The sequence below is a fragment of the Phocoena sinus genome, chromosome 11 (assembly GCF_008692025.1).
Source record: "Phocoena sinus isolate mPhoSin1 chromosome 11, mPhoSin1.pri, whole genome shotgun sequence".
Lineage (NCBI taxonomy): Eukaryota > Metazoa > Chordata > Mammalia > Artiodactyla > Phocoenidae > Phocoena > Phocoena sinus.
Genome location: NC_045773.1, coordinates 71,921,597 through 71,946,925, shown reverse-complemented (window position 1 = coordinate 71,946,925; position 25,329 = coordinate 71,921,597). Strand labels below are relative to the sequence as shown.

At 51.1% G+C, this 25,329-nt stretch overlaps 2 protein-coding genes across 4 annotated transcripts in view; both read right to left on the bottom strand.

Moving 5' to 3' along the window:
• Positions 1-186: 186 nt before the first annotated feature.
• Positions 187-9,739, bottom strand: SRF (serum response factor). Of its 3 annotated transcripts, XM_032649243.1 has the most exons (8): positions 8,833-9,722; positions 7,846-7,920; positions 6,941-7,207; positions 5,214-5,475; positions 4,537-4,656; positions 3,296-3,487; positions 2,797-2,873; positions 187-2,574 (listed from the first exon to the last, which is right to left on the bottom strand). In XM_032649243.1, exons 1-8 carry the CDS (start codon positions 9,349-9,351, stop codon positions 2,479-2,481), a joined length of 1,608 nt encoding a protein of 535 aa, XP_032505134.1. In that variant the 5' UTR covers positions 9,352-9,722; the 3' UTR covers positions 187-2,478. The 3 variants fall into 3 exon arrangements, with proteins under 3 accessions (XP_032505134.1, XP_032505135.1, XP_032505136.1); XM_032649244.1 differs by lacking the exon at positions 7,846-7,920 and having other exon boundaries at positions 8,833-9,739; XM_032649245.1 differs by lacking the exon at positions 4,537-4,656.
• A 7,190-nt stretch (positions 9,740-16,929) lies between these two features.
• The window catches only part of PTK7 (protein tyrosine kinase 7 (inactive)), a 60,560-nt gene continuing 52,160 nt past the window's right edge, over positions 16,930-25,329 (bottom strand). The window contains exons 18-20 of the mRNA XM_032650467.1: positions 19,406-19,557; positions 18,426-18,604; positions 16,930-17,932 (exon numbers count right to left, since the gene is read on the bottom strand). Of these exons, the coding sequence (XP_032506358.1) occupies positions 17,772-17,932; positions 18,426-18,604; positions 19,406-19,557 (492 nt within the window). The 3' untranslated portion in view covers positions 16,930-17,771. The remainder of the gene's footprint in view (positions 17,933-18,425; positions 18,605-19,405; positions 19,558-25,329) is intronic.

Genomic DNA, 25,329 nt, shown 5'->3' with positions numbered 1-25,329 from the left:
AAAGATAAATGTCCGAGCCCCCCCGGAAATGTTCCTCAAGTATAATCCTAGAATTTCAACAGCCCAAAGCACCCCTTAGCATTTCATCAAACAGGCTTGCTTCTCAGAGCAGCAACTTTTGGGGTTTGATTCATGTTCACGCCTCCCTCCCTCCAATATGGGAAAACAAAGGCAAAGACCCCACAGTCTGTGCACAAAAATGATACATTTATTGAAAGAGTATTTTTTCTTAATACAAAAGAAAGCTCTGTACATAGGACTGTGACCATGTCCACTATTCCTGGGTCAGCATCCCAGGGAAGTAGAAACCACTAACATACACACCCCACATTCACACACACACATTCACTCAGGCACACACACACACCCCAGAGCCACCAAGGAAGGGAAACACCAAGGGTCGCTGCACATATAAATGCCACCTCATCCCTGACGCACACATGTTCTCCCAAGGCCACGCTCACACAACACACATTATAAGCACTTTGCCTGATTCACTCACTGGGTCTGTCTTTTGTGGGAAGGAGAGGAGGAACTCATCAAGGTCTCCTCCCCTGGGTGAGAGGGGGGAGTGAGTGAGTGATGGTGGAGTGAAAACAAGAGCAGAGAAAAGGGGCTGGGCAGTTACAGACCTGAGTCCCAAGCTCCCCCACTCTCTAGCCCCTGATTTGCCATGCCCCAATCTTGTAAGCCACCCATAAGCCCCCAGCTACCTCCAGGAGAAAGCCAGAAAGATGACTTCCATCTTGGCACTCCAAACTGGGGCAAGACAGCAACGGGGGTTAGAGGTTCGGAGGTTCTCAAACATGTCGGCAAATCACCCCCTTGATAACTAGGCTGTGCGTAAAAATTTCCCCCACCCCTTCACCTAATCACAGAAGCAGGCTTGTTCCTACTGAAGGCAGTCCTAAGGGGTTAATAAAACTCCACTCCACCGCTGCCCTGTTCTGAAAAAGCTCCCTTTCTGGATACAGGTGGTAAAGGTAGGCTCTGACACAGGGTAAAAGACCCTCCCCCTATGTTGGCCCACCCTCAAGGTCTACCCCAAAGCAGGTAGAGGGGGTGGGGCACGGCCCCTGTACAAATTACATAAATACTGAGGTTACACTTAGAAAAATAAAGTCATTTTCTTCAAGGCTTTTTGTCTTAATTTTAAAAAGTTACAGTAGCTGCTCACTCCCTGGGAGAGCTGCCATTTCTGGCTCCCCTATCCCCACACTCAGCCCAAAAGCTGCTCCCATTTCTTCTGCCCCCCCATTCCTGCCTTCCGCCCCCTCCCAGACCCCACCCTGCTCACTGCAACTTGGGCCCCAGGCAGCTGCAGGCCTGGGGGCACACAAGGCTGCAATGCCCATGCGTGTGGCACAAATGAAGTCGGTTGCCTCTGACACCCTCCCACCCCCATCCCCACATTTGGTCTCCCTTTTCCCTCTCCCTAGCAACAGCCCTGAAGGACAAAAAGAGACCCAGAGCTGTGGGTCACCCTCCCCACCCCGTTGGGGCATGGCCTGAGGGCCCCTCCCCCGGGTTTCTCCTGGAAACAACCCAGGACCGGGTGATCCCAGCATCTCCCCCATACACTGGCGGGCCCCAAGCTCATGGGGCAGCTCTGTCCCCAGAAGCCCAGCCAGCTCCAGGGAGCCCCAGGGCTCCCCAGGGAAGGGGAGCTCGGGCAGGGAGGGGGACGAGAAAAACGCCATAAAAAAAAGTTAAATATTTTAAAAATATATATTTATAGATTTGTTTTCACTTCGTCTCCTCAAATAAAAAGTTCAAAATCAACTTTAAGTAAAGCAGCTGGGAGGACGGGGGGGAAGACAGGGGGAGAGGGAACACCGGTGGTTCCCTCCAACCCAGTAGCCCCCGGAGTTCCGAGGGGAGCAGCTGGGCAGGGCAGGTCACCCCAGGAATCTGCTCCGTGCACAGGCCCCGCTACTCAGGAGCTGCAGGGGCCACAGGCACGGGCAAGTCTTGAGGGAAGAAGCCCCATCTCCCCAGCTGGCTCCCTGAGGGGCAGGGTTAGGGCTCTTTTGACCCAGCCTGTGGCAGACGCAGAGCTGACGTGGGGTCAGCAAGGAGGCTGGGGAGAGGACCCCGACTGCTTCCTCAGGGGGACACAGTGCCTCGTCCCACAGAGACCTGTGTGTGGGAGGGGGAGCACGGTCCCATTGGGTAAGCTAATACTCATGGCAAACACGGAGCCAAGCTGGCAAGGGGAGTCTGAGGAGGCAGGACAGCCCCACCATCAACAGAGATGGGAGGTGGAGCTAGAAGGAGGGGAGGGTGAGGGAGGATGGGGTGGAGGGCAGGCTGGCCCATTTCTTTGGCTGGAGTGAGAGGGCTCAGTCCTGTGGCTGCCCACTGCTCCTCCCCGCCTCCCTCCTGCGGCCCGTCAACATGTGTGTAAAGAAAACGTGAAAAGGCAACAATAAATAAGTGGTGCCGTCCCTTGGGCCATCTGTCCAGGGCGGCAGCGGATCAGTCACTCTTGGTGCTGTGGGCGGCATCCAGGTTCACCACCTGTAATTCGGTGAGGTTGCTGCTGCTCCCGGCCTGCTGCCCTATCACAGCCATCTGGAGGGAAGGGGATGTGTGAGGAGGACGCAGGGGGCTGGAACTGACCAGTCAGCTCAGGCTGCCCCCTGCTCACCTGCCTGCCTGCCCACCACACAGGCCTGACCAGGAAAATGGATAGGCCTCTCGGCTAAGGATCTTGGCTTGGACCACCCAGTAATGGAATCCCTGAGATCAAGATAAAGGGGCTGGCTGACTGGGGTGAAAGGTGCCCCCACCTACCTGGTGAAGCTGAACTGCAGAAACAGGGATCTGCACTGTCCCAGATGGCGCTGTCAGGAACACCTGGGGGACGCCACCTGCATTAAAAAGCCACAGGAGAAAAAAAAAAAAAAAAAAAAAAGCCACAGGAGAAACTCAAATCACTTGCTCAAGAGAAACTTCCAGATCTTGGAGGTGTGGTGATAAATGCACAAGTGACTGGGTGAGTCTCAGATGTAAGTGCCCAAAGGTAAGTGTCCAAATGTGTCTAAGTATGTATGTGGGTGTGGGTGTTCAAGTGTGCCTGAGTGTCCAAGTGGACAGCCTGGGTGCTGGAGTATGTGTGCAAGCATCTGTAAGTGTGTGTGAATGTGTAGGTATATGTGTGAGCACCTGGTCTGGGTATGTGTGAGTGTGTGCATCTGAGTTGGGGGAGGCATTTGAGTGTGTGTGTGTGTGTGTGTGTGTGTAAGGGAGGAAATGGCCCTCCTTTCAGCAGCCCTGCCCCCCCAAAACTCACCTTGCTCCTGGACCTGGCTGTGGGACACCTGCATGGTGGATGGTGCCTGGGAGAAGGCATTGAGCACGGTGAGGCTGCCATCAGCCAGGCCCGAGGTGGGTGCATACATCACTGCATGGGGGCTGGGGTACATCATGTGGCCTCCCACAGTTGTGGGCACAGATGACGTCATGATGGTGGCGGGCAACGTCACTGGCAAACACAAACACCCGTCAGGGAGGTCGGCACTCGTCCATATTAACATCCCCCATCCCACCCCCGGGAACCCCAGGCCTCCGGAGCCCTCTTGCCATTTCCCAGGTCAGAAGCTAGATAAAACTTATTCCTCGGTTCCCTGTCATCAACTAAGAATATCCTTATTTTTTCTTGAACACAACCACACCAACCTTTAAGTGTATCCTATCACATCGTTCTATTCCATTATCTATCTGCTCTGTTCCAAGACCCCAAAGCCCTGGGAAAAGCAAAGATTACAATGACTGACCCAACCCAAGGAAACTCAGATACTCTTCTTTTAGAGAGCTCCCTCATCCCATTTTTCACTTGTTCTCACTCCTCTTCCCTCTTCTTCAACATGTGGCTAACAGATTCAGCTTTTAAATAAGCACTTCTCCAATGTTAACGTGCATACAGTCACCGGGGGAACTTGTTAAAAGTGTGGATTCTGATTCAGTAAGTTTGGGGTGAGGCTAAAGAGTCTGCATTTCTATCAAGCTCCCAGGTGATGCTGTGATACTGGTCCTCTTTCCACAGACCAAACTTCGTGTAACAAGGTTGCAAATAACTTAAAGTACTTAAAAGTACTTTTATTTTGAAAGTGTCTCGTCATTTCTGAAATGACTAGAGACACAGAGGGGAATTATGGTTACTCAAAACCTAGAACACCCTCCCACAAGGAGACAACTACTCTAGAAGTCCTTCCTGGTAATTGAGCAAACATGTCTTTGGGCAAGTAACCTCTCCTTTCTGGGCCTCAGGCTTCTCACCTAAGTAAGGAGTGTAGCTTCAATGGTCCCTAATTTCTTCCTGAAATCCACAGCCCTACTGCAGGGCAGGAGTCAAAACCCAACCATCCTCACCTGACTTTCTCATAAGGATTAGGGTAAGGGTTAACCCAAAAGCCTCAGTCTCCACATTAAGAAATTCTCTGACCTTAGTTATGGGATGGATACTGCTGGGCACCTGCTGCTAGGCCTCAAGAAGGAGGCAGAGCAGGGAGGTGACAGAGCTTCGAGCTATACCTGTCCCGCTGGAGGAGGTCTGCGTGAGGTCTGTGCTGCTGTCGCGAGAGGGAGACGCTTGCTGTGGGGCCTGGTGCACCTGAATGGCCTGCACTGGGACCTGCTGGGCCACTGCCCCACCTATGAGACACAGAGACTTACTCGTGCTCTGTCCTACCCAGCCACCACCTGCACCAAGCACCCTCAAACACCCCCAGGCCCAAGGTCTGGCATTCTATCCCCGACTCCCATCACTATCTTTCCTGGGAGCCAAAGAGGCCCTTCATGACCAGAATCTTGTCTCCAGGGGCTTCCACACTCTGCTTGCCCTTCCCTCCTCCTCCTGCCCTAGGCCCTGACTCTACCCTCTTCAGGTGACACAGGAGCAGGCACTGACCCATCAAGGACATGATCTGCCTTCCAGTCAAGGTAAGGAAGTGGTAGAATGTCTGCTGTCCTTGTGGCAATGGAGGCACAGGGCTGGCTTGCTAGACAAGGCCAGAGCATATGGCTGAAACTTACTGACAAGGATAGTTCAAGTCCCAGTGGGGAGGGACCCAGTGCCTACCAATGGGACATAAGAGGCTTCTCTCAGGCTCTGGCCCCTGTTCACCCTCCTCCTGAGTGAGGAAAGTCATTCTCCTTGTGTCAGCCCTAAACCCACTCTTAGCATGCTCAGTTTGCCCCTTGTGACTCACCAGGCATCAGGGTGAAGCTGGTAGGCAGCTGCATGAGGCCCCCAGAGGAAACAGGGCCACTGCCTGTACTCTTCAGCACAGTCCCGTTGGCACTGCTGACAGCACTGGGGCTGACGCTAGCAGACACTGGTGCCAGGTAGTTGGTGATGGGAAAGGAGGGGCCGCTGCTGACTTGCATGGTGGTAGAGGTGCTGGGTGCTGTCTGGATGGTGGAGGTGGTACCCGGCAGGTTGGTGACAGTAAAGGCCGGTTTCAGTGTATCCTACACCCAGAGTAAAGATGGAGTGGTGAGCCTCTACCAGACCCTGTCCCTTCAAGAAACTGTGTGGATTGACAGCCCAGAATGGAACCAGTGTGCTTGCGTTCAAATCCCAAGTCCACCATTTACCTGCAGCCTGACTCTTAGACAAGTTATTGAGCTGCTGAGCTTTTTTCTTTAGTCTTCTGTCTGTAAAAGAAGGATAATACCTACCCCATAGGTGTTGTGAAGATTAAAGAGGTTAACATATGTAAAACACTTAGAATAGTGCCTGGCTCATAAAAAAAGCAGTATTTGCTGCTCTTATAATGATGACAATGATAATGTCACCTGAGGTCTGTTCCCAGCTCTGGCAATGATATCCTGTGTGACCCTTGGAAAACCTCTTCTTTCTGAGCCTCAGTTTTCTTCTTCTGTAAACATGAGGGGGCTGGGCTACTATGTCATCCTTAAAAGGGTCCTTCCAGATCTGAATTGCCAGGCTTCTGAGACAGGGACCGACAGTTTTTCAGGGAATTTAGGGTTTGAGAGCGATCTTGGGGGTTTGGCAAGGAAGCACCAAAAGAATTTATTCATTCAGCAAAATTTCATGGGAATAAATTAGCCCTACTGCTAAAAGAGTGGGGAGCCTAGAGCACTGACTCGCCCCTCAGGGAGGCTTTGTTCTTAGAAGAGGAAGGAGGAAGCCACGAGCTGAGAACCAGGCCCAGAGAACTGAGGGGGCTCCGATACTGGAGCTGGGTCAGCGCGGGATGTTTGCTAAGCAGTAGAGCTTGAAGCCCCTGATTGGCGAAGGCGTTGCTAAGGCAAACAGTGCTGCTTCCTCCGATTGGCCAGTTAGTGAAGGGCCACACAGAAGGTGGAGCTCCCCAGAGCAGCAAGGGAGGAAGCTCCGCCCCCTCTCCTTACCGGGAAAAGGAAGGGGGAGGCGTAACCACGGCTGGCTGGCATCCCTAGCAGCCGGGCGAATACACTCCCTAACGTGCGCAGACCCGGACATCCTGAAGAGGCAGGCGGCTGGCTAGTAAGGTAGTCTCCAGCCTAGTCAGCCAGCCTGCCTGCTGACAGTGCTGGCTTCCCAGGACCCTGGAAACCATGAGCACTCCCTTCCTACTCCCCGGCCACCCAGCCGGCCAGGAGGGCAGGGCTAAGCGACGCCCCCGCCCCCAGCAGGGAGACAGCTGGCGGGAGGAATGCAAGGGCCCTGCCAGGCAGGCGGGCTGCAGGCGGGAGGCCGGCGTGGAGCCGGAGCCGGCCTTATATGGGCACGGAGGCCGCCCGCTTATCTAGCCTGTCAGGATAGAGAGGATGGACACCTGTATCCTAAGATGCGGGGCACTAACCCGGCTCCACTCCACATCAGTAGGCACCTATCCACCTGTCCTGGGCGGGGGAGAGAGACCCCTTCCCCTCTCTGCCGGTCAAGTCCCTCCCCTTCCTTCCCCTCAGACTGGGGACCCAAACACACCTTGGTCTCCCCACTGCTGTCGGACTCCGACACCTGGTAGGTGAGATCTGTTTCTTCAAAGCCCGTGGCACTCATTCTCTGGTCTGTGGTGGGGTCTGAGCGGGGTGGAGAGTCTGGCGAGTTGAGGCAGGTCTGAATCAGTGCCTTGCCAGTCTCACTGGTGATCATGGGCTGCAGTTTGCGGGTGGCAAAGGTATACACATGGCCTGTCTCACTGGCCACCAGCAACAGCACCTGTGTCCCTGTCAGCGTGGACAGCTCATAGGCCTGGGGGTAGGGGGGGGAGATGGGTAGGTCAGCAAAACTTTTAATCTCTACCTTCCTTGGGTAGTGGGAAAGAGAGGGAAGTACACAGTGATCTCAAGCCCCCACTCCCATAATTACCTTCCTCTCCAGTGACTCTATAGGGGTCTTATCTGAAGGATATCTGAAGGTGAGCTGAAGAGTAAAAAAACCCATGCTTCTCTTTTGAGGAACAGCCTCACTGACCTGCAGATACCCCAAGCAAATAGCCACAGCTCCCGGTGACAGAACATATAACACCTCAGCAGACATGGAGGGGCCCAGGTAGCTGCTCCTCACTACAGCTTGGTGCCCAGAGCCTCACAAAGAGATGGCTCCCACTACGTCTTCACTGTCACAGGGACCAGGATGAAATCGCTACTACACTGGAAGCCACATAGATATTAGGGATGAGGGGCCACCTAAGCTCTAAAATGTCCCATGTTTCTTCCCAGAAACTGCACAGGCACTAACCTGTTGCCATTTTGTCCTGCTCTATAATGCTCTGCTCCCCCTTTTCTCTTTCTTTGTCTTGATTCAACAGTGTCTGGAATGAGGGGAGATGGCAGCTAGATTAGCAGCTACTACCCTGCCATAAACCCAGGAAGGGGACCTTCACAGACCTTCAAGGATGGCCCCATAGGTAGCATCCTCACTCCCAACAAAGTTCCACAACCCACTGGAAGCAGCCTTGGTTTCTATATGGGATAAATATAAACACCGGCCAATGTTCCCAGAGTTCTAGCTTCTTGTTTCCCAGTTCCTCTGCTTTCACCCCTTCCCATATCTTCTATACTCCAAGACAACTCCTTTCCTCATCCTTTTCACTGGATAATCAGCTAGAAGAGGAGGCATTTCTAGGTACCTCTGCAAACCTTCTCCCCAAACTCCATGCACAGATTTTCCCCTAGGGCTGGAAATCCCACTTGTTCCAAGGGCAAATGGTTCTGAAGCCTGTCCTGCAGGGAGTATGCCAGCTTCCAGTGGATGCACGGAAGACACATGGCCATCTCAGGACTTGGTTTCTGATGCTCAGGGCAGCATCAGTTCTCCTGCCCTGCTCCTTTACCTGGGGCTCTTAAGCCCCATTCGGTCATCAGCCCTGCCCATCCTTCCAGCCTGCACTACTCTAGTGATGCCCACCTTCCTCCCACACATGTTCGCTCATTGTTGTTATGCAGCTCCAACCTCCTCACCCCCATACCTTCTCTTCTCCCTGCTTTTCCGGCGCCTTCCCCCCAACACCAGAGCGCACTGGACCTACTGACCCCCGGGTCTCCTTAACCACCTCCCGGGCAGCCCCGCAGCCTCCCATTACCACTCCTCACTCCTTCGCTCTACGAGGGCCCCGTTCCTCTCTGGCGCCCGTCACTCCCACCTCGGCGCCTTTCCTCTCTTTTCCGGACGTTCCCGGCATCTCCCCTCTACCCACATTTCCCTGGCGGCCCCTCCCCTTTCACCCTCCTGGGGCAACAGCCATCCCCTCCCACACACCTCCTGCGGACTCGCCGCCTCTCACCTCCGCCTCGGCTCTGCCTCCTTCCCGGGCTCCCCTTGCGCGTCCCCACCCTCCCGGTCTCCCGTGGCCAGCCAGCCTCCCGGCCCGGTACCTTCTTCATGATGCCCGTCTTCCTCTTGCTGAAGGTCGTGTAGCGCCGCAGCTTGTTGTCGATGAACTCCATCTTGATCTTCACGCGGCCCCGAGTCTTCTTACCCGGCTTGGCGCCGCTCACTGCGCCGCTCACCGGCCCGTAGCCCCCAGTGGCCGCCGCCGCCGCCTCGGGCCCACCGACCACCACGCCGAGCTCCATCTCGCTCAGGCTCCGCTTCAGGCCGCGCCGCTCCGCGCCCAGCTCCTCCTCCTCGCCCGACTCCGAGTCACCCTCGCTGCCGCTGTAAAGGGCCCCCGCGGTGGGCGCCGGGGTGGTTGTCGCTGCTGCTGCAGCCTCCCGCTCAAGGCGGCCCGGGCCGAGCCCCGCGCCGTTCCCGGGGACCCGGCCCCCGTTAGCCCCGCGAGTCCCGCCGCCGCCTCCACCGCCTGGCCGCCCCGTCGGGGTCCGGTTCAGGCTGCCCCCCAGGGCCGAGCCCCGGCCCAGCGCCGCCGCGGCCCCAGCTTGGCTCGGTAACATGGCGCTCAAAGTAGGAGGGCGGACGGGCAGTCAGCGAGGAATCGGTGCCGCCGCCGCCGCCATCGGCTTCCCGGCTCAACCCGGCGCTCCCGCTGCTGCTTAGTGCCGCCGCTATCGCTGCCGCCGCTGCCGCTGCGAACCCGGGGCCCCTGCACGCCCGGGCCGACCTGGGCCCTCACTTTCCTGCCCCTGTGGCCCGGGTTGCCCCAGGCCGCGCGGAGCGCCCCCTGTCCGTACTCTAGGGCGGCGCGCCCGGCGGCCGTCAGCGTCCCCCGGGGGGCAGGGGCTGCTGGCCGCGGCCGAGACGGCGGGTGGAGGGGGCCGGGACCACGCGCTGGTGGCGAGGGATCCCCCGACCCTTCCCCCCATATAAAGAGATACAATGTTTCCTTTTATGGCGAGGCCGCTCCTTATATGGTGAGCCCCTGCACCCCCGCCCCATTGGTCCGCGGTTCCAGCACCTCCGCTCCCCATTGGCCCACAGGGAGCTCTTATTTGCATAGACATACCGAACTCGCTGCTGTCATCACGCGTCAGACGGCAACTCCGAAAGGGGAGGAGCCGACTCCTCTTAAAGGAACAGAAGAGGAGATACGACTCCGCCCCCCTGACCAGAGAATGGTAGAGAATTGGGAGGGACCTGCGGTAGAGGAAGCCTGGAAGAGCCCTGGAGCGCAGTCTTGCGGAGGAGAGGGAGCGGTACTGGGAACCCGGAGCTGGAAGGGCTGGAAGCTAACACTGGGATAGTCCCTGACTGGATTGTGCGGATTGCAGTAAATGATTTGCAGCCCAAATTCCCAGGGACTGCAGGGGTTAGAGCATTTCCCCACGCCTTCCCGAGGGAGTCAAAGTTACTGACGGAGCAAAGGGGGCTTGTGTCCCCGCTGTCTACACTCTTCGCCCTGCGGCCTCTCTGCTCCACCGCTTCCCCTCCCCCCCCACCACTTCCTTTCCCTTTCCCTCTCTTTTCAAGGCGACGACACTTTCCCACCAGGCCGGCTCCCCGGTCCTCATTCATCATTCTCTATACTGGTTTTGGGTGGGGGCGGGGATCTTTGGCAGACGTACATCTGGAAAAGACCGGGGGAGACAGTCGGCCTCCCGGTCCCCAATGGGGGCAGGGAGGAGAGATGATGATCTGTAAAGACTTCCAGCTGCGGCCTGGGCTGGGGGAGGGGGTGGTCGCGGGGATAAAGCCCACCCCTCAACCAGTGCAAAGGCCTGGGAAAAAGTGTAGCCGGACAGAAAGTTCAAGCAAGCAAGTGCATGCGTCACACACACACACACACACACACACACACACACACACACGCGCGCGCGCGCGCCCTTCTTTTGAAAGCCAAGCGAAGCCCATAGGAGGGAAAAAAAAAAGTGGAGTGCTGCAAAACCCAGGTTCAGGGTCTGGGTCTGGCTCTTAGCTCCAAGGCAGTGAAAATAGCTTGAGCTTTACTATTACAGAAATTATTAAAATCTGGAAGCTGCCTCTTCCCAGCCCTGTGCCTGGAAACAAGTTTTTGACCTCTCCAAACTCCACATTACTCATTGTCGGTATGAGGTCCTCAAAAAGATTAGATGAGATATAAAGTTCAGTGGTGGTGTAAGTGGTTAGGGAGTTAATCACCTTGTCCCTAGGATAAACAGCCTCTTGTGTTTAAGGGGATGGCAGAGGGTGATGATTCCTGCCTTAAAAATTGTTATGAAGATTAAATAAAGCAGTCAGTTGTGAATAAAGTGGTAGTGATAGTGAAATCAATTTAGTATACTGCAACCAGCATTTAAATTAATAAAGTAATGGCTCTCAAAAAAAAGAGACAAGAGTAAATATTGTTGCATAAAACTTTTCTTTGCATTATTTTTAGTTTGAACCGTAAAAAATTGCCATTTTATAGGTCAAGAGGGTAGGATACTGTGTTTCATATGATTCAGTGTGTGTATACTGGATGACAACGTCAAATGCATTTCTTGCTGTGAATCGCAATCCAAAGACTGAAAAATACTGAAATAAAGTATGTTCAAGTGATTTGTGAGATATCATGTGTGTATATATGCATATACACATACATACTAAAAACATGGCTTGTTCATCAAACCCCTAAATACAGGAATTAAGAGCCCTCCTCTCCCCGCTTTCCCAATAGTTTTCTAAAGAGGTTTTTTTTTTCCTCTCTTCCTAATTTACTCTGCACAACAGGTAGTTAAACATATGGAATGTGTTAGCTCAAGAGGAAGAACAGGTCAAATAGATAAATAGGTTCCAGACGGGCTTCAGGGGCCACAAACGTTTGCTTGGGATTTGTCTAAGCCGCACAGTCAAAATCACAGCCGTTGGGGTTCATTCTTGCCTGGCTTCTAAAGACTTTTCCATTTGAAAAACCTACTTTAGACACGCAGGGCGGACAGCCCTAAGTGGTGGCACTCCACTCAGCAGAGGATGACAGCCATCTGCCACGTCTGCAGGGAAGGGGGTCCAGGATGACAAAAGTACTCAGCTTCCCTTCACAGAGGCTGCCGTCTCTCCCAGTTCACCGAACCCCAGGGCAATTGCACGGCAGCATTAGTGCCACAGCTCCTTCACAGCCCTTTATCACCGGCGGGGGGAAGGGGGCACCACCCCACCCACACCACATTACTGCAGGTTCAGGAAGCAACACTGCTGACGTGGATAGTTACAATCAAAAACTGGCTCATAGGTGTGTCTTCTTTGGACCATAGAATATTTTAAAATCAGGAGATTTTACATAGAAATCTGATTATCTGGCCTCTCTCAAAAAATTGGAATTTTTAGCAACCCCGGGCCTACACGCCTGCAGGAGCCCAATATTATGGAGCAGAGTTGAATGGTGGCCAGAGAAGAGGCATCTGCTCCCAGGTTCACTATAGACTCTGCACAGCCCACTGAACTCAGATAAGTCCCCTGCCTGGCCTCCCTGGAATGTGAGTTTGGTGCTTCTCCGATAAGGCCTCAATTGCAGTAGCCCCCTGTCCATCCAGACCATGAAGGACCTCCAGAAGGGCATCAGAATTTCAGCCAGATCCCCTCATTCTGCACCATTCCCACCCTGAACTTTCTTTCTCCTGATTTTTATCACCCAAATAAAATCGGAACAAAAATTTATTACTTTTTTAAAAAATTAATTTATTTTTTGGCTGTGTTGGGTCTTTGTGGCTGCATGCGGGCTTTCTCTAGTTGCAGCGAGCGGGGGCTAATCTTCGTTGCAGTGCGCAGGCCTCTCATTGCGGTGGCTTCTTTTGTTGTGGAGCACGGGCTCTAGGCCGCGGGCTACAGTAGTTGTGGCACATGGGCTTCAGTAGTTGTGGCTCTCGGGCTCTAGAGTGCAGATTCAGTAGCTGTGGTGCGCGGGCTTAGGTGCTCTGTGGCATGTGGGATCTTCCCGGACCAGGGCTCGAACCCTTGTCCCCTGCATTGGCAGGTGGATTCTTAACCACTGCGACACCAGGGAAGTCCAAGATTGCTTTTAAAAAAATTGCTATCACCAAAAAAAAAAAAAAAAAAAAAATTTGTAACACTCTAAAACTGTTTTCATTGGGAAATAACCAATTAACAACGTTGTGATAGTTTCAGGTGCACAGCAAAATGACTCAGCCATACATATACACATATCCATTCTCCCCCAGACTCCCCTCCCACCCAGGCTGCCACATAAGATTGAGCAGAATTCTACACAGGGATTCTTAACTTCACATAGAAGAAAAGAGGTCTCAATGGTGATGGCAGCATTAGGGGGAATGGAAAGGTCATGAGTCAGTGTGCCCAGGAAATTTCAGGAAAAGCCACACTGCAAACACTCATCGTGCTTCCCATCAGACAAGAGGAACGTGTTTAATTTTTACTGGCGTATAGTTGCTTTACGATGTCGTGTTAATTTCTGCTGTACAGTAATGTGAATCAGTTATACGTAAAAATATATCCCTTCTTTTTTTCTTTTTTTGCGGTACGCCGGCCTCTCACTGTTGTGGCCTCTCCCGTTGCAGAGCACAGGCTCCGGACGCGCAGGCCCAGCGGCCATGGCCCACGGGCCCAGCCACTCCGCGGCATGCGGGATCCTCCCGGACCGGGGCACGAACCCGTGTCCCCTGCATCGGCAGGCAGACCCTCAACCACTGCGCCACCAGGGAAGCCCTATCCCTTCTTTTTTAAGAGTTCTTTCCCATTTAGGTTACCAGAGAGCATTGAGTAGAATTCCCTGTGCTATACAGTAGGTTCTCATTAGTTATCTGTTTTATACATAGTAGTGTATATATGTCAATCCCAATCTCCAAATTCATCCCACCCCCCTCTTCCGCCCTTAGTATCCATGAGTTTGTTCTCTACATCTGTGTCTCTATTTCTGCTTTGCAAATAAGTTCATTTTTTGGATTCCTTTTATTTCTTTTTCTTCTCTGATTGCCATGGCTAGGACTTCCAGAACTATGTGGAATAATAGTGGCAAAAGTGGACATTCTTGTCTTGTTCCTGATCTTAGAGGAAATGCTTTCAGTTTTTCACCTTTGAGAATGATGTTTGCTGTGGGTTTGTCATATATGGCCTTTATTATGTTGAGGTAGTTTCCCTCTGTGTCCACTATCTGGAGAGTTTTTAATAATAAAACGGTGTTAAATTTTGTCAAAAGCTTTTTCTGCATCTATTGAGATGATCACATGGTTTTTATTCTTCAATTTGTTAATATGGTGTATCACATTGATTGGTTTGCGTATATTGAAGAATCCTTGCATCCCTTGGATAAATCCCACTTGATCATGGTATATGATAGTTTTAATGTGTTGCTGGATTCTGTTTGCTAGTATTTTCTTGAGGATTTTTGTGTCTATGTTCATCAGTGATGTTGGCCTGTAATTTTCTTCTTTTGTGAAATCTTTGTCTGGTTTTGGTATCAGGGTGATAGTGGTCTTGTAGAATGAGCTTGGGTGTGTTCCTTCCAGAGGAATGTATTTTTTGCTTTATGCAAGTCTGCACCACTTGACTTCTTCCATGATCAGTATTACTTCTATGCGAAAATTTTTCTCTTAAAATTAAGCAAAGGGCTTCCCTGGTGGCGCAGTGGTTGAGCATCTGCCTGCCAATGCAGGGAACACGGGTTCGGGCCCTGGTCTGGGAGGATCCCACATGCTGTGGAGCAACTAGGCCCGTAAGCCACAACTACTGAGCCTGCGCGTCTGGAGCTTGTGCTCCGCAACAAGAGAGGCCGCGACGGTGAGAGGCCCGCACACCGCGATGAAGAGTGGCCCCCGCTTGCCACAACTAGAGAAAGCCCTCGCACAGAAACGAAGACCCAACACAGCCAAAAATAAATAAATAAATAAATAAATAAATAACCAAAGATAGAAACAGGGCAGAGGTAGAATAAATGGATCTTGGTGATGGCCTGCATGGGAAGGGGGTGCACAGAGAAGAGGGCTCATGATGGGTTGAGATTCTAAGTAAGGGTGACTATTCTCCACCAATAATGGGAACAGGGAACTTGGCTTAAAGAACAGGTTTGGGAGAGAGGTAAGTTCAGTTTGGGCCCAGGGAAACAGGTAGAGAGAAATGTCCTGTAGAAAAAGGGGAGTGTGAGTCTGAAGCTTGAGGTAGAGGCTGGAACTGGAGCTAATGCTTTGGGAACTGTCCACACTGAAGGGCCAGTTAAAGTCACATGAGGTAAGATAAGATTCCTGAGGGTGAGAATGTCGAGAGAGGAAGGCCAAGGACAGAAGCCAGTGGAACAGCCATCTCTGGGGCAGGCAGAAGAAGGAAGCCACAACCAGGGATGGAGAAGGCCTGGTCAGAGAAGGTGGATATGGCGTACCATCACCAAAGGCAAGAGAGGAGAATTTGAAAAGGCAGATGTGGCCAGCAGTGTTAGCCACTGCAGAGTGGTCAAGGAAGACCAGGCATCTTCCTTGATGCCTCTAAGAAGAGGCTTAGTGATAAATGACCTTCTACAGTACTGCCTTCCCAGTACTTCTGAGTGCATCCCACAGGAGGAAATAATTTTTACATCACAACATCGAGTGAATTCAATTATTGTATCCCATTTTTACACCCTGTGTTGGAATAAGATATCCACATCCTTTGCAGTCACATCCTACTAGTGCTGATGTTGGGTTTTGACATGTGACTTGCTTTGGCTGATAAAATGTTAATAGACCGACGCTTTTAAATGTGCTGGCATGATCTGGTGGGACTTCTTGTGCTCCTGCTACTGCATGAGAGCATGCTCTGGGGGCCAGCAGAGTAGACCCAAACCAGACCTACCACCTGGTGCCAAGCCCGCCTGAACTCAGCTAAGTCCAGCCAAGATCAGCCAAACCTCACCAACTTGCAGATCTGTGAGAAAAATAAATTGTTGTTGTGAGATTTGGGGTTTTTATGCCGCAGCACCACCCCCATAGTTGACATAAGCTAACATACCCAAACACATATCAAATATAATAAAATTTTGTAAAACAATACTTACCCATAAGGTATACAATGTACTCAGATAGTATTTTTATTGTTTCATATTTTTAAAATGATGGTTACAACCCACAATTTGAAAAGCACTGCTCTAGAGAAATTGTTCTTATGGGTTTTTCTTGTGTTTGTTTTTGTTTTTTTACACTCCAACACACCTGAGGGATGTACTACACTGTATATCTACAACAGTGGCTCACTTACCATTTGTGCAACCTTAGGGAAACTACCTGACCTCCCTGAGCCTTGGTTTCCTAATCTGTGAAATGGGAACAATAATATCTGGCTAACAGAGTGGTCACAGAAGTTCAATAAGATAATGCATGCTAAGTGCTTAGCAAAGTGACTGATACAGAGCAAGTATTTAATAAATATTAGCTGTTCTTTTCATTACTGAGAAATTTGGTGAGGAAAAGAAGGAACTAGAGCAATTCCAGAGATCAGGACTTATCTCTTTAGGATGGGGAACCATGCTGAAGTTACGATATGGTAGAGTGTAACTGATGACACAAGGTCTAGGTAATGAAGAGGCAGGAATCAAACCAGCTGAGGGCTGAAAGCCCTGGAGCAGTGAGGCATTAAGCGCATCTCTGCTCAGCCTTATCTCCTCCATCACCTTCCTAGAGTCTTAAAGGGATTCAGAGACCTGAATCTGTCACTAACTCCTTCTCCAATCCCACTCTAACTAGTTCCCTCCTCACACTTCTATGCTCAATACCTGAGTGTGAGTACCAGGCCAGCCAGCAGAGAATAATTAGTTGGCATCAAAGAGCAACACAGGGTCACATGAACAAGAGGTGGCCTCACCTCCTCTGAACCCACATTCTCAACTTCCCTAGGAGGAAACTCCCTGGCAGTCCAGTGGTTAGGACTCCGTGTTTTCACTGCTGTGGCCCGGCTTCAATCCCTGGTTGGGGAACTAAGACCCCGCAAGCCACGCAGTGTGGCCAAAAAAAAAAAAAAGTATTCAACTGCTCCACAAACCAGAGAGAAGGACCAGTGTCTGCCAGTTATCCCTGCCCAAGCACCCCCCAAGACTCCGGGAAGGGACATGGCTCCTTCTGATAAGCGAGGGAAGAAGGCACATCATTTATGGGCAAAAAGTAGGGAATGAGCATCAGAAGCAGGTTGTAAAAAAGGCTTCTTTATTGAGAGCAGCGAGTGTAAAAAAAAACCAAAACAAACAAACAAACAACAACAACAACAATAAAGGTGTGAGGCAGGGGTGGCCCACTGTTCCATCTCCTCCAGCACCCACCCCTACGTCCCATGCCCTCCCACCCCACGCTGCAATTACATACAAAAGCCGCCCACGGTGCATACAAAAAGGGCGGGTTATATAGTGTCAAAAGCTCCTGAAAACTCCTTCATCTGCCAGGCACTTAGGATGAGAAAAGGAGAGAAGGGTGGGTAGGAGGCGCAGGTCTGGGTCAGCGTGCACATGTCCATGGCGGGGTGGGGGTGGGGGGGGACTTGCTGGCTGGGTCCTCCATGATCCCAGTGCAGACCCCAAAGTGGTCCCCAGAGGCCAGAACAATCCAGGACTTGAGTATATAAAGGAACTCCCCTTGAAGCCAGCTCACCTCCAGCCTAGCCCCCCCCCCCAATGAAGTTGGCAGGTGAGTGGCAGAACTGGACCTGGTGGAGGGGAGGAGACCCAGGCCAGAAATTGGGTTTACCTGAGGCACCCACACTTCCCCTGATAGGGGAAGGGGTGGTAGAGAAAGCTGCCCAGCCCAAAGCCCCAGTCACCCAGTCTGGGTCCAAATCAGCCTCCCCAAGGGCTGAGGGTGAGGAAGAGGAAGAAAGCCCAGGCCCTGCCTGACCTCAGCAGTGCCTGTGGTGCCCGGGCGGGGCCCCTAGGGCCCAAGAGGACCAGGATCTTGCCCATCATGCTGTGGGCACCCCTCAGGAGGTCCTTCCCTGCCCACGCCATCCTGAGGCACAGCCTGCCTGGGCTCCCTCCTCACGGCTTGTTATCCGCGGGGTTGTCTCCCAGGGTGTTGGCGATCTCGCTGAAGGAGGGCCGGTCCTTGGGGCTGAGGGCCCAGCAGCGCTGCATCAGCCGGTAGAGCTTGGAAGGGCAGCCCTCAGGCTGCGGGAGTCTGGCCTTCCCAGCCTGCAAGTCTGCAGAAAGACGGTGGGAAGAGGGTTAGTCAAAATATTTAACCACCTGTCCAATACTCTGTGGAGCCTGCAGTTCCCACAGGCAGCCACGTGAGGGAGACTCTGAGGGACACTGGCCAGTGTGGATGAGCAAGGATTCAGGGAGTTTATAGAAAGCATCTTGCAAGCAAAGGGGAGGACTCCCCTGATCCCAGCTCTCTCTGGCTGGCAGGGGCAGGGTCCAAGCAGCACAAGAAGCAGCCAATACACAGGGGCTGAAGTGGGGTCAATAGGCAGGCACCAGAGTAGCTGGAGTGAACGCTGGGGACAAGGGCTATTTACCAACCAGTATGAAGGTATTTCGGTAATCTAACAAGTGGAGTGGCCATATCCATGTACGTGCTGATACCAGCCCTGAGAGAGGAGGGCGGGGGCTGAACTGGCCCCGGGACCCTGAGCAAGCTCTTCACCTAGAGAACATCTGGAACTGTCTCTCGGAAACAGAGCTGCCTACCTGCCAGCACTTCGTCGTCTGCCTGCCCTCCGTGGGGCATTTCCCCGTGAGTGAACACTTCCCACATCAGCACGCCGAAGGCCCAGACATCAGACTTGGTGGAGAAGTCGCCCTCCAGGATGGCCTCAGGGGACATCCAGCGCAGCGGCACCCAGGCCTGGCGGAAGTGGTAGTACTCACTGTGGGACAAGAGGACACACAGGCATGGGGGTGGGGGGGTGAGGGGCACAGCCTGGGATCCCACCTCATCCCAGGTCTGGGTCTCATACCCAAGCTACAGCCCAGATTTTCTGTATCAAGGCATTCAGGGAAATTGGAAACATTTTTGCTTAGCAAGGGGTGGGGTGGGGGGTTGTATACTGGATGAAATCTGGAGGCATCCACATGGGGTCTGACGGTTAAAAAATTCCCTTAAGAATCAGACTTCGCCTAATGTCAATATTTAAAAGCTAATAATCATACATACTTTCTATATTAGTTTAAAAGTGTGAAAAATGAACACGTTAAATGGAAAGAAATCTTAAAGAGCTTTACTAGTGATAACCCAATCATGACTAAAGCAACAGTCAGACAAACCAGGGTGAGTCAAAACTGGGATGACTCGAGGGGAAGTTCCCGGAGGCACTAGGTAATGTATATTCCAGCGCGATCTCTGGCTATGGGTGCTGAGCTTTAAGTCTTAGCCTTAAGAATAACTACTGAATTCAGGAAGTTACAGAGAGAACCATATGAATAGTTAAATTCTATATAAAGTGTGACTAGTTACTTTTGAAAAAGGTTTATAATTTTTTTATCACTAGAGAAAATGTGTAAGATGAGGGAGCTGTGGTCCACTGGCTGGGACGCCTACTGCACCCTTGGGAGAGGGTGGGAAGGTTCTGCCCCTCCAGGGGCCTTCAGCTTTGGACTAAGCCCTTTCCCACCCCCCCACCAGCTCTGTCTGCCCTCTGCCCCTCGCCCACTCCACCTGTGCCCCCTACCTGTTGTACACGTCCTTGCTGAGCCCCAGGGCCGACACCTTCACCTGTCTCTGAGCGCTGACCAGGCAGTTTCGAGCGGCCAGGTCCTTGTGCACGAAGCGGTTGTTGGACAGGTGCTCCATTCCCAGGGCCACTTGGGTACACAGAGCCACCTGGAACGAGAAAGGGGGCTGTCAGAGCACATCAGGACTGGGGTACTGGCGGACCGCCCTTGACACAGCTCTTGGTGGGGTCTCAGCACCATCAATGTGATGCTGAAGGAAGCCCCAAAACAAAGGCACAACAGCCTGTTCCCTTCTCTGTAAAATGGGAATAACAGGACCTGCACCTCCTGGGTTGTTGGAGAACTGAACTGAATGAAATAAAGTTTTCGGCCCCACTCCCATGCACAGCAGGTGCTAGATTAAGTGAGTGGCAGGTGGGGTAGGGAGACCACATAGTGACCACCTGCTGAGTGAAAAATAACTGGGCAGTAAGTATAGCTCACATCTTTATGGGCTGCTCCTCTTTTTTTTTTTTACTTCAAAGTTACATATTTCCTACTAGTTGCATTTCATAAAAAACAAAATAAACAACCATATATATCTATATATAAAATATATGTGTGAGCGAAGGTAGATAGAGACACACACACACACACACACACACACACACACACTGGTTGCCTCTGAGAAGGGTAGCTGGAGGCCAGAGAGAAAAGGCAGGGAAACTTTTGGTTTATATTTTGGTGTGAACTACATATAGAAAAGTTCATAAAATATGTCTACTTTCACGAATAACTATAACGCCCACACCCAGGTAACAGTCACCAAGTTAAAAAAAGAAACCAATGATAGGCCCCCAGAAGCTCCTCACTGGCTCCTTCCCCATCACAAATTCTCCTCTCTCCTCAAGAGGTAATCACTATCCTGACTTGTATGAAAATAATGTCTTGTCTGTTCTTTACAGTTTTACCGCTGATGCGTATGTTCCTAAACAAACAATACAATTCCATTTTGCCTGTTTTAGAACCAGATAAGGCTGCAAGCATACAAACACGTATATTCCTTTGTGCCTTGATTCTGTCACTTAACATTGCAAGGTTCAACCTTTTTTTTGGGATATCATTGTACTGAGTTCTTTCTCATCATAAACACATCATAAAAAAAAAAAAAAAAAAAAAACACATCATAATTTATTCCTTCTAATGTCAGTGGAAATTTGTTTTCCCCGCCCCCCGCCAGATTTTCGCTATTAAGAACAGTGCTGGGCAACTACTGAGCCCATGTGCCACAACTACTGAAGCGCCTAGAGCCCGTGCTCCACAACAAGAGAACCCACCACAATGAGAAGTCCACGCACCTCAACGAAGAGTAGCCCCCGCTCGCCACAACCAGAGAAAAGCCCGCGTGCAGCAACACAGACTCAACGCAGCAAAAAATAAAATTAAAAAAAAAAAAAAAAGAACAGTGCTGGGTACTTCCCTGGTGGCACAGTGGTTAGACTCCGAGTTCCCAATGCAGGGGGCCCGGGTTCGATCCCTGGTCAGGGAACTAGATCCTACATGCATGCCACAACTAAGGAACCCACGTGCCACAACTAAGGAGCTGGCAAGCCTCAACTAAGGAGCCCACAAGCCACAATTAAGGAGCCCACCAGCCACAACTAAGACCCGGCACAACCAAATAAATAAATAAATAAGAGCATGACCTCTCTCTTCCTCCCTCCCTCCCTCTCTCTTTAAAAAAAAAAAAAAAGTGCTGTTATGAATGTTCTTATGAGTGTATACATGCATGAGTTTCTGTAAGATATCTCGTGGGGGGTCGTGGACTGTGAGTAGATCTAGCATTACAAAATAATGCAATACTATTTTCCAAAGTTTAAGAGAGTTGGGGAGATTTTTCACTGATACCTTTTAAAAGTGTTTGAGCCATGTGAATGTATTACATATAATATATTATATAACATATTAAATGTAATTATAATTAAGAAATATTAACATTTAAGAAATATACACCAATGCACTGAACGAATATCAATTGAGCATCTACTATACACCACATACAACTAGGTGCTGATGGAATATAATAGGGATGGCAAGACTGGGCTCCTGGTGAGAGGGCAGTCTAGAAGGGAGGTAAGAATTTTACCTGCGGAAGGGTGCCACCAATTGGGGGAAGGTGAGCCAGGCCAAACAGAGGTAAAATCAGAGCACCAGGAGAGTGTCTGTAAAGACCAATGGTCCCTATGCCTCTGTCACCTTATCCAATCCTTGGGAGTGACACCAAGGGACATAGGACATGTAGCATTTCCTTGTATATAAAAACAAGGCAAACAGAAATGCAAAGAGGTCCGCGTGGAAGGTTATTTAACAAGTTACTGGCCAGCTGTGTATTTCTTCCAGCACACAGACTCACTTTCAGGATCCATAAGGGAGAAGCCACCCACTACATACTAAATCACGGAGAGACAAACGTGGCTAATGATCAGTATCATGGGTGATCAAGAAAATACTAATCAAGCCCCGACAAGGTATCATTTGCCACACATCTGATTGCAAAAAGTCAAAAGTTGGCCTCTAACCTACCTCCAATGGCTCAGAAAAATGCATAATAATAATAATATACAGACACAGAGAATAATAAAGCAAATGGGGCAAAATGTAAACAACCGAATCTGGCTAAAGGTTTTGTAGGAGCTCCTTGAACCATTCTTACAGTCTTTTAAGTTTGAAATATCAAAATGAAAACAAACATACACACATACATACACATGTCAATAAACACATTAAAAAAATAACAATAAGTAAGTAAAAGCAGCCTGTGTGTGGACCAATGACAGTATGTCACCGATTAACCAAGATTATGGTTTATCTGATTCTATGTCCCTGAATTTCAAAAAGGAACAAAGGTGAATGTGAGGGGTAGAAGGGCTGCTCCCACATTACCCAGGGCAAGGAGGAGACCAAGCGGTCAGAGAGAAGGGGGTGGGAACACTTGTTGTGCACCTTACTGTGTGCCCGGGCCCTGAGCCAAGCTAGCCGCTCCCCTTCTTGCTCTCTGTGAGGTGGGCTCCTCCTCAGCTTTGCCCACAGTCCCTGCCAAATGCCAAAGCCTGGCTCTTTCTTCAACACTGCAGCCGCCTTTCCTGGGTCACCTCACTGTGGATGGGGGCACAGGAAGGGCTGTCTGCCATCAGTGACCCCAGGGGTGGGGTGCTGGCTGTGGACTGGCCCTTCGGCATCCCTGGCTGGCTCCGAGCAGCTTCACCGGCCTGGGTCCCAGGGTCACGGAAAGGCCAGGAGAGGAGCTGAGTCCAAACACTGGGAGAGGGGTCATTCCAAAAACAGATCTTCTCAGTCTGTGTGCTCTGACCAGTGAGATCCCTGCAGGTCCCACTGCCTCCACTGGAGAGTTGCTAATTGTGGTCACAACCTACTAGTATGGCATAAAACCCATTTAGTGAATCTTAACCAGCATTTTTTTTTAAAGGAATAGAAAATATCAGAGTGTATCAGACGTGGAAAGGATAACTATCATTCATGGAACTTTTTTCATTTTTTAAATATACACTTCTGGGACTTCCCTGGTGGCGCAGTGGTTAAGAATCCACCTGCTAATGCAGGGGACAACGGTTCAAGCCCTGCTCCGGGAAGATCCCACATACCAAGGAGCAACTAAGTCCGTGTGCCACAACTACTGAGCCTGTGCTCTAGAGCCCGCGAGCCACAACTACTGAGCCCACGTGCCACAACTACTGGAGCCCATGAGCCTAGAGCCTGTGCTCTGCAACTAGAGAAGCCACCGCAATGAGAAGCCCGTGCACCGCAATGAAGAGCAGCCACCACTCATCACAACTAGAGAAAGCCCACACGCAGCAACAAAGACCCAATGCAACCAAAAATAATTAATTAATTTTAAAAAAGTGATACTTTAGAATATTTAAAATAAATATGCACGTCTGTGTTGCATTGTGATGTAAAATGTGCTCTCTTTTCTTTCTTTTTTTTTTTTTTGCTACTGTGGGTCTCAGTCAAAAAAAGTTTAAAAACAATGGTCTACACCTGCGCTGTCCAAAACAGTAGCCCCCTAGACCCATGTGGCTATTTCAGTTAATTAAAACTTAATAAAATAAAAAATTCAGCTCCTCCGTCTCTCTAGCCACATGCTAAGTACTCAGTAGCCACGTGGGGTTGGTGACCACTGCACTGGACAGCACAGGTATGGAATGTTTCCACCACCTTGGGAAGTTCTATTAGGCAGCACTGATCCCAACCACAACCAGTCTGGACCCATTACATATCCAATATATCGACTGACACTGCATATGCAGACGGGCTGAACGCGGGCCACTACCAAGAGTTAGGGGAAATCTCATCTTTTTGGTGCATTTTCTTTATCAAAAGTGAAGCCACAAAATCTCCGGAGAGCTTCCAACCAAATGCATGAGCCAATGAGAAGAGGTCAGGTGAACAGGTCCACCAGGATTACTGAGCCGTCCCTGGGTGCAGAGCCAGGCACTGGATCTCCAAAGAAAAGTAGAGGTCATGCTCCCAAAAGAGCTCCCAGGCTGCCATCCTCAGGAAGCCCCAAGTGGCACTGGTGGTAAAAGGCGTTATAAACGGACACACTCTACTTCAGTCTTCAAAACGCCAGGGCAGGGGCTTCCCTGATGGCGCAGTGGTTGAGAGTCTGCCTGCCAATGCAGGGGATGCGGGTTCGTGCCCCGGTCCTGGAGGATCCCACATGCCGCGGAGCGGCTGCGCCCGTGAGCCATGGCTGCTGAGCCTGCACGTCCGGAGCCTGTGCTCCACAACGGGAGAGGCCACAACAGTGAGAGGCCCGCCTACCGCAAAAACAAAAAAGAAAACCGAAACGCCAGGGCATTGTCCAGCCTTGCCCCCTTGTCTGTAAGGGGCAGACAAAGGCTTTTGTAACAAGCCCTCATCAGACTTGGCTTTCCCCTCAGCCTGCCCTCTCTGCTCTGGCTCACAAGCTAAACAATCTGCTGCTAGTCATGGGAATAGAAGACAGAGGTCTTGGCCCAGTGACTAACTTGCTATCTTTCCAGAGAAGCAGTGCTTCTGGAAATACTGGCTAAGCGAAGACAGTAAAAGGGAATTCTGTTAACCCAAGCCAGTTAAGTGTTTCCTTACTGCTGGGCAAGCCGCCATCAGATGGCCACGGGATTAATTTTCAAATGCTGTTATAAACACCTGCACTTTGGTAAAGACCAGATCCACCCCTCCTTTCCAACTTTAACACCCTGGGGGCTCGCCCGAGTTCTGGCTAAGCCACCGTGACGCCTCCCTGCTCTTCCCAAACAGGCTGCTGCTTCCTATCCGGCATCTGACTGCTTAAAGCAAAGCGTTGTCCACCAGGTGTGCTAAGCTGCCCCTGCTCCTGGTCCCATCATTAGCTTGCAGGTGATCCATGGAGAAATCACAGGTTACAGTGCTCCAACTTCAAAATCTCCATTATCTTATCAGCTACTCTAACAAGCATCACCTACAATTATGCCACCACCCAGGGCCTGTGTCTTTGATTGCTATCACGATCCCACAGCTATCCTGGAATCCTCCTGAGGCTCCTCCCCGTCCAGGCACAGCACCCTCATTCCAGCTCTAGCTGGCCAGGGAGCACCCTGCTTACCACTCCACCTCCCTTTAAAAACTGAACGTTGGGCTTCCCTGGTGGTGCAGTGGTTGAGAGACCGCCTGCTGATACAGGGTACAAGGGTTCGTGCCCCGGTCCGGGAAGATCCCACATGCCGCGGAGCGGCTGGGCCCGTGAGCCATGGCCGCTGAGCCTGTGCGTCCGGAGCCTGTGCTCCGCAACGGGAGAGGCCACAGCAGTGAGAGGCCCGCGTACTGCAAAAAAAAAAAAAAAAAAAAAAAAAAAACAACCTGAACGTTTTCTCCTTCTATTCCCCCAGAACCCTAGGAA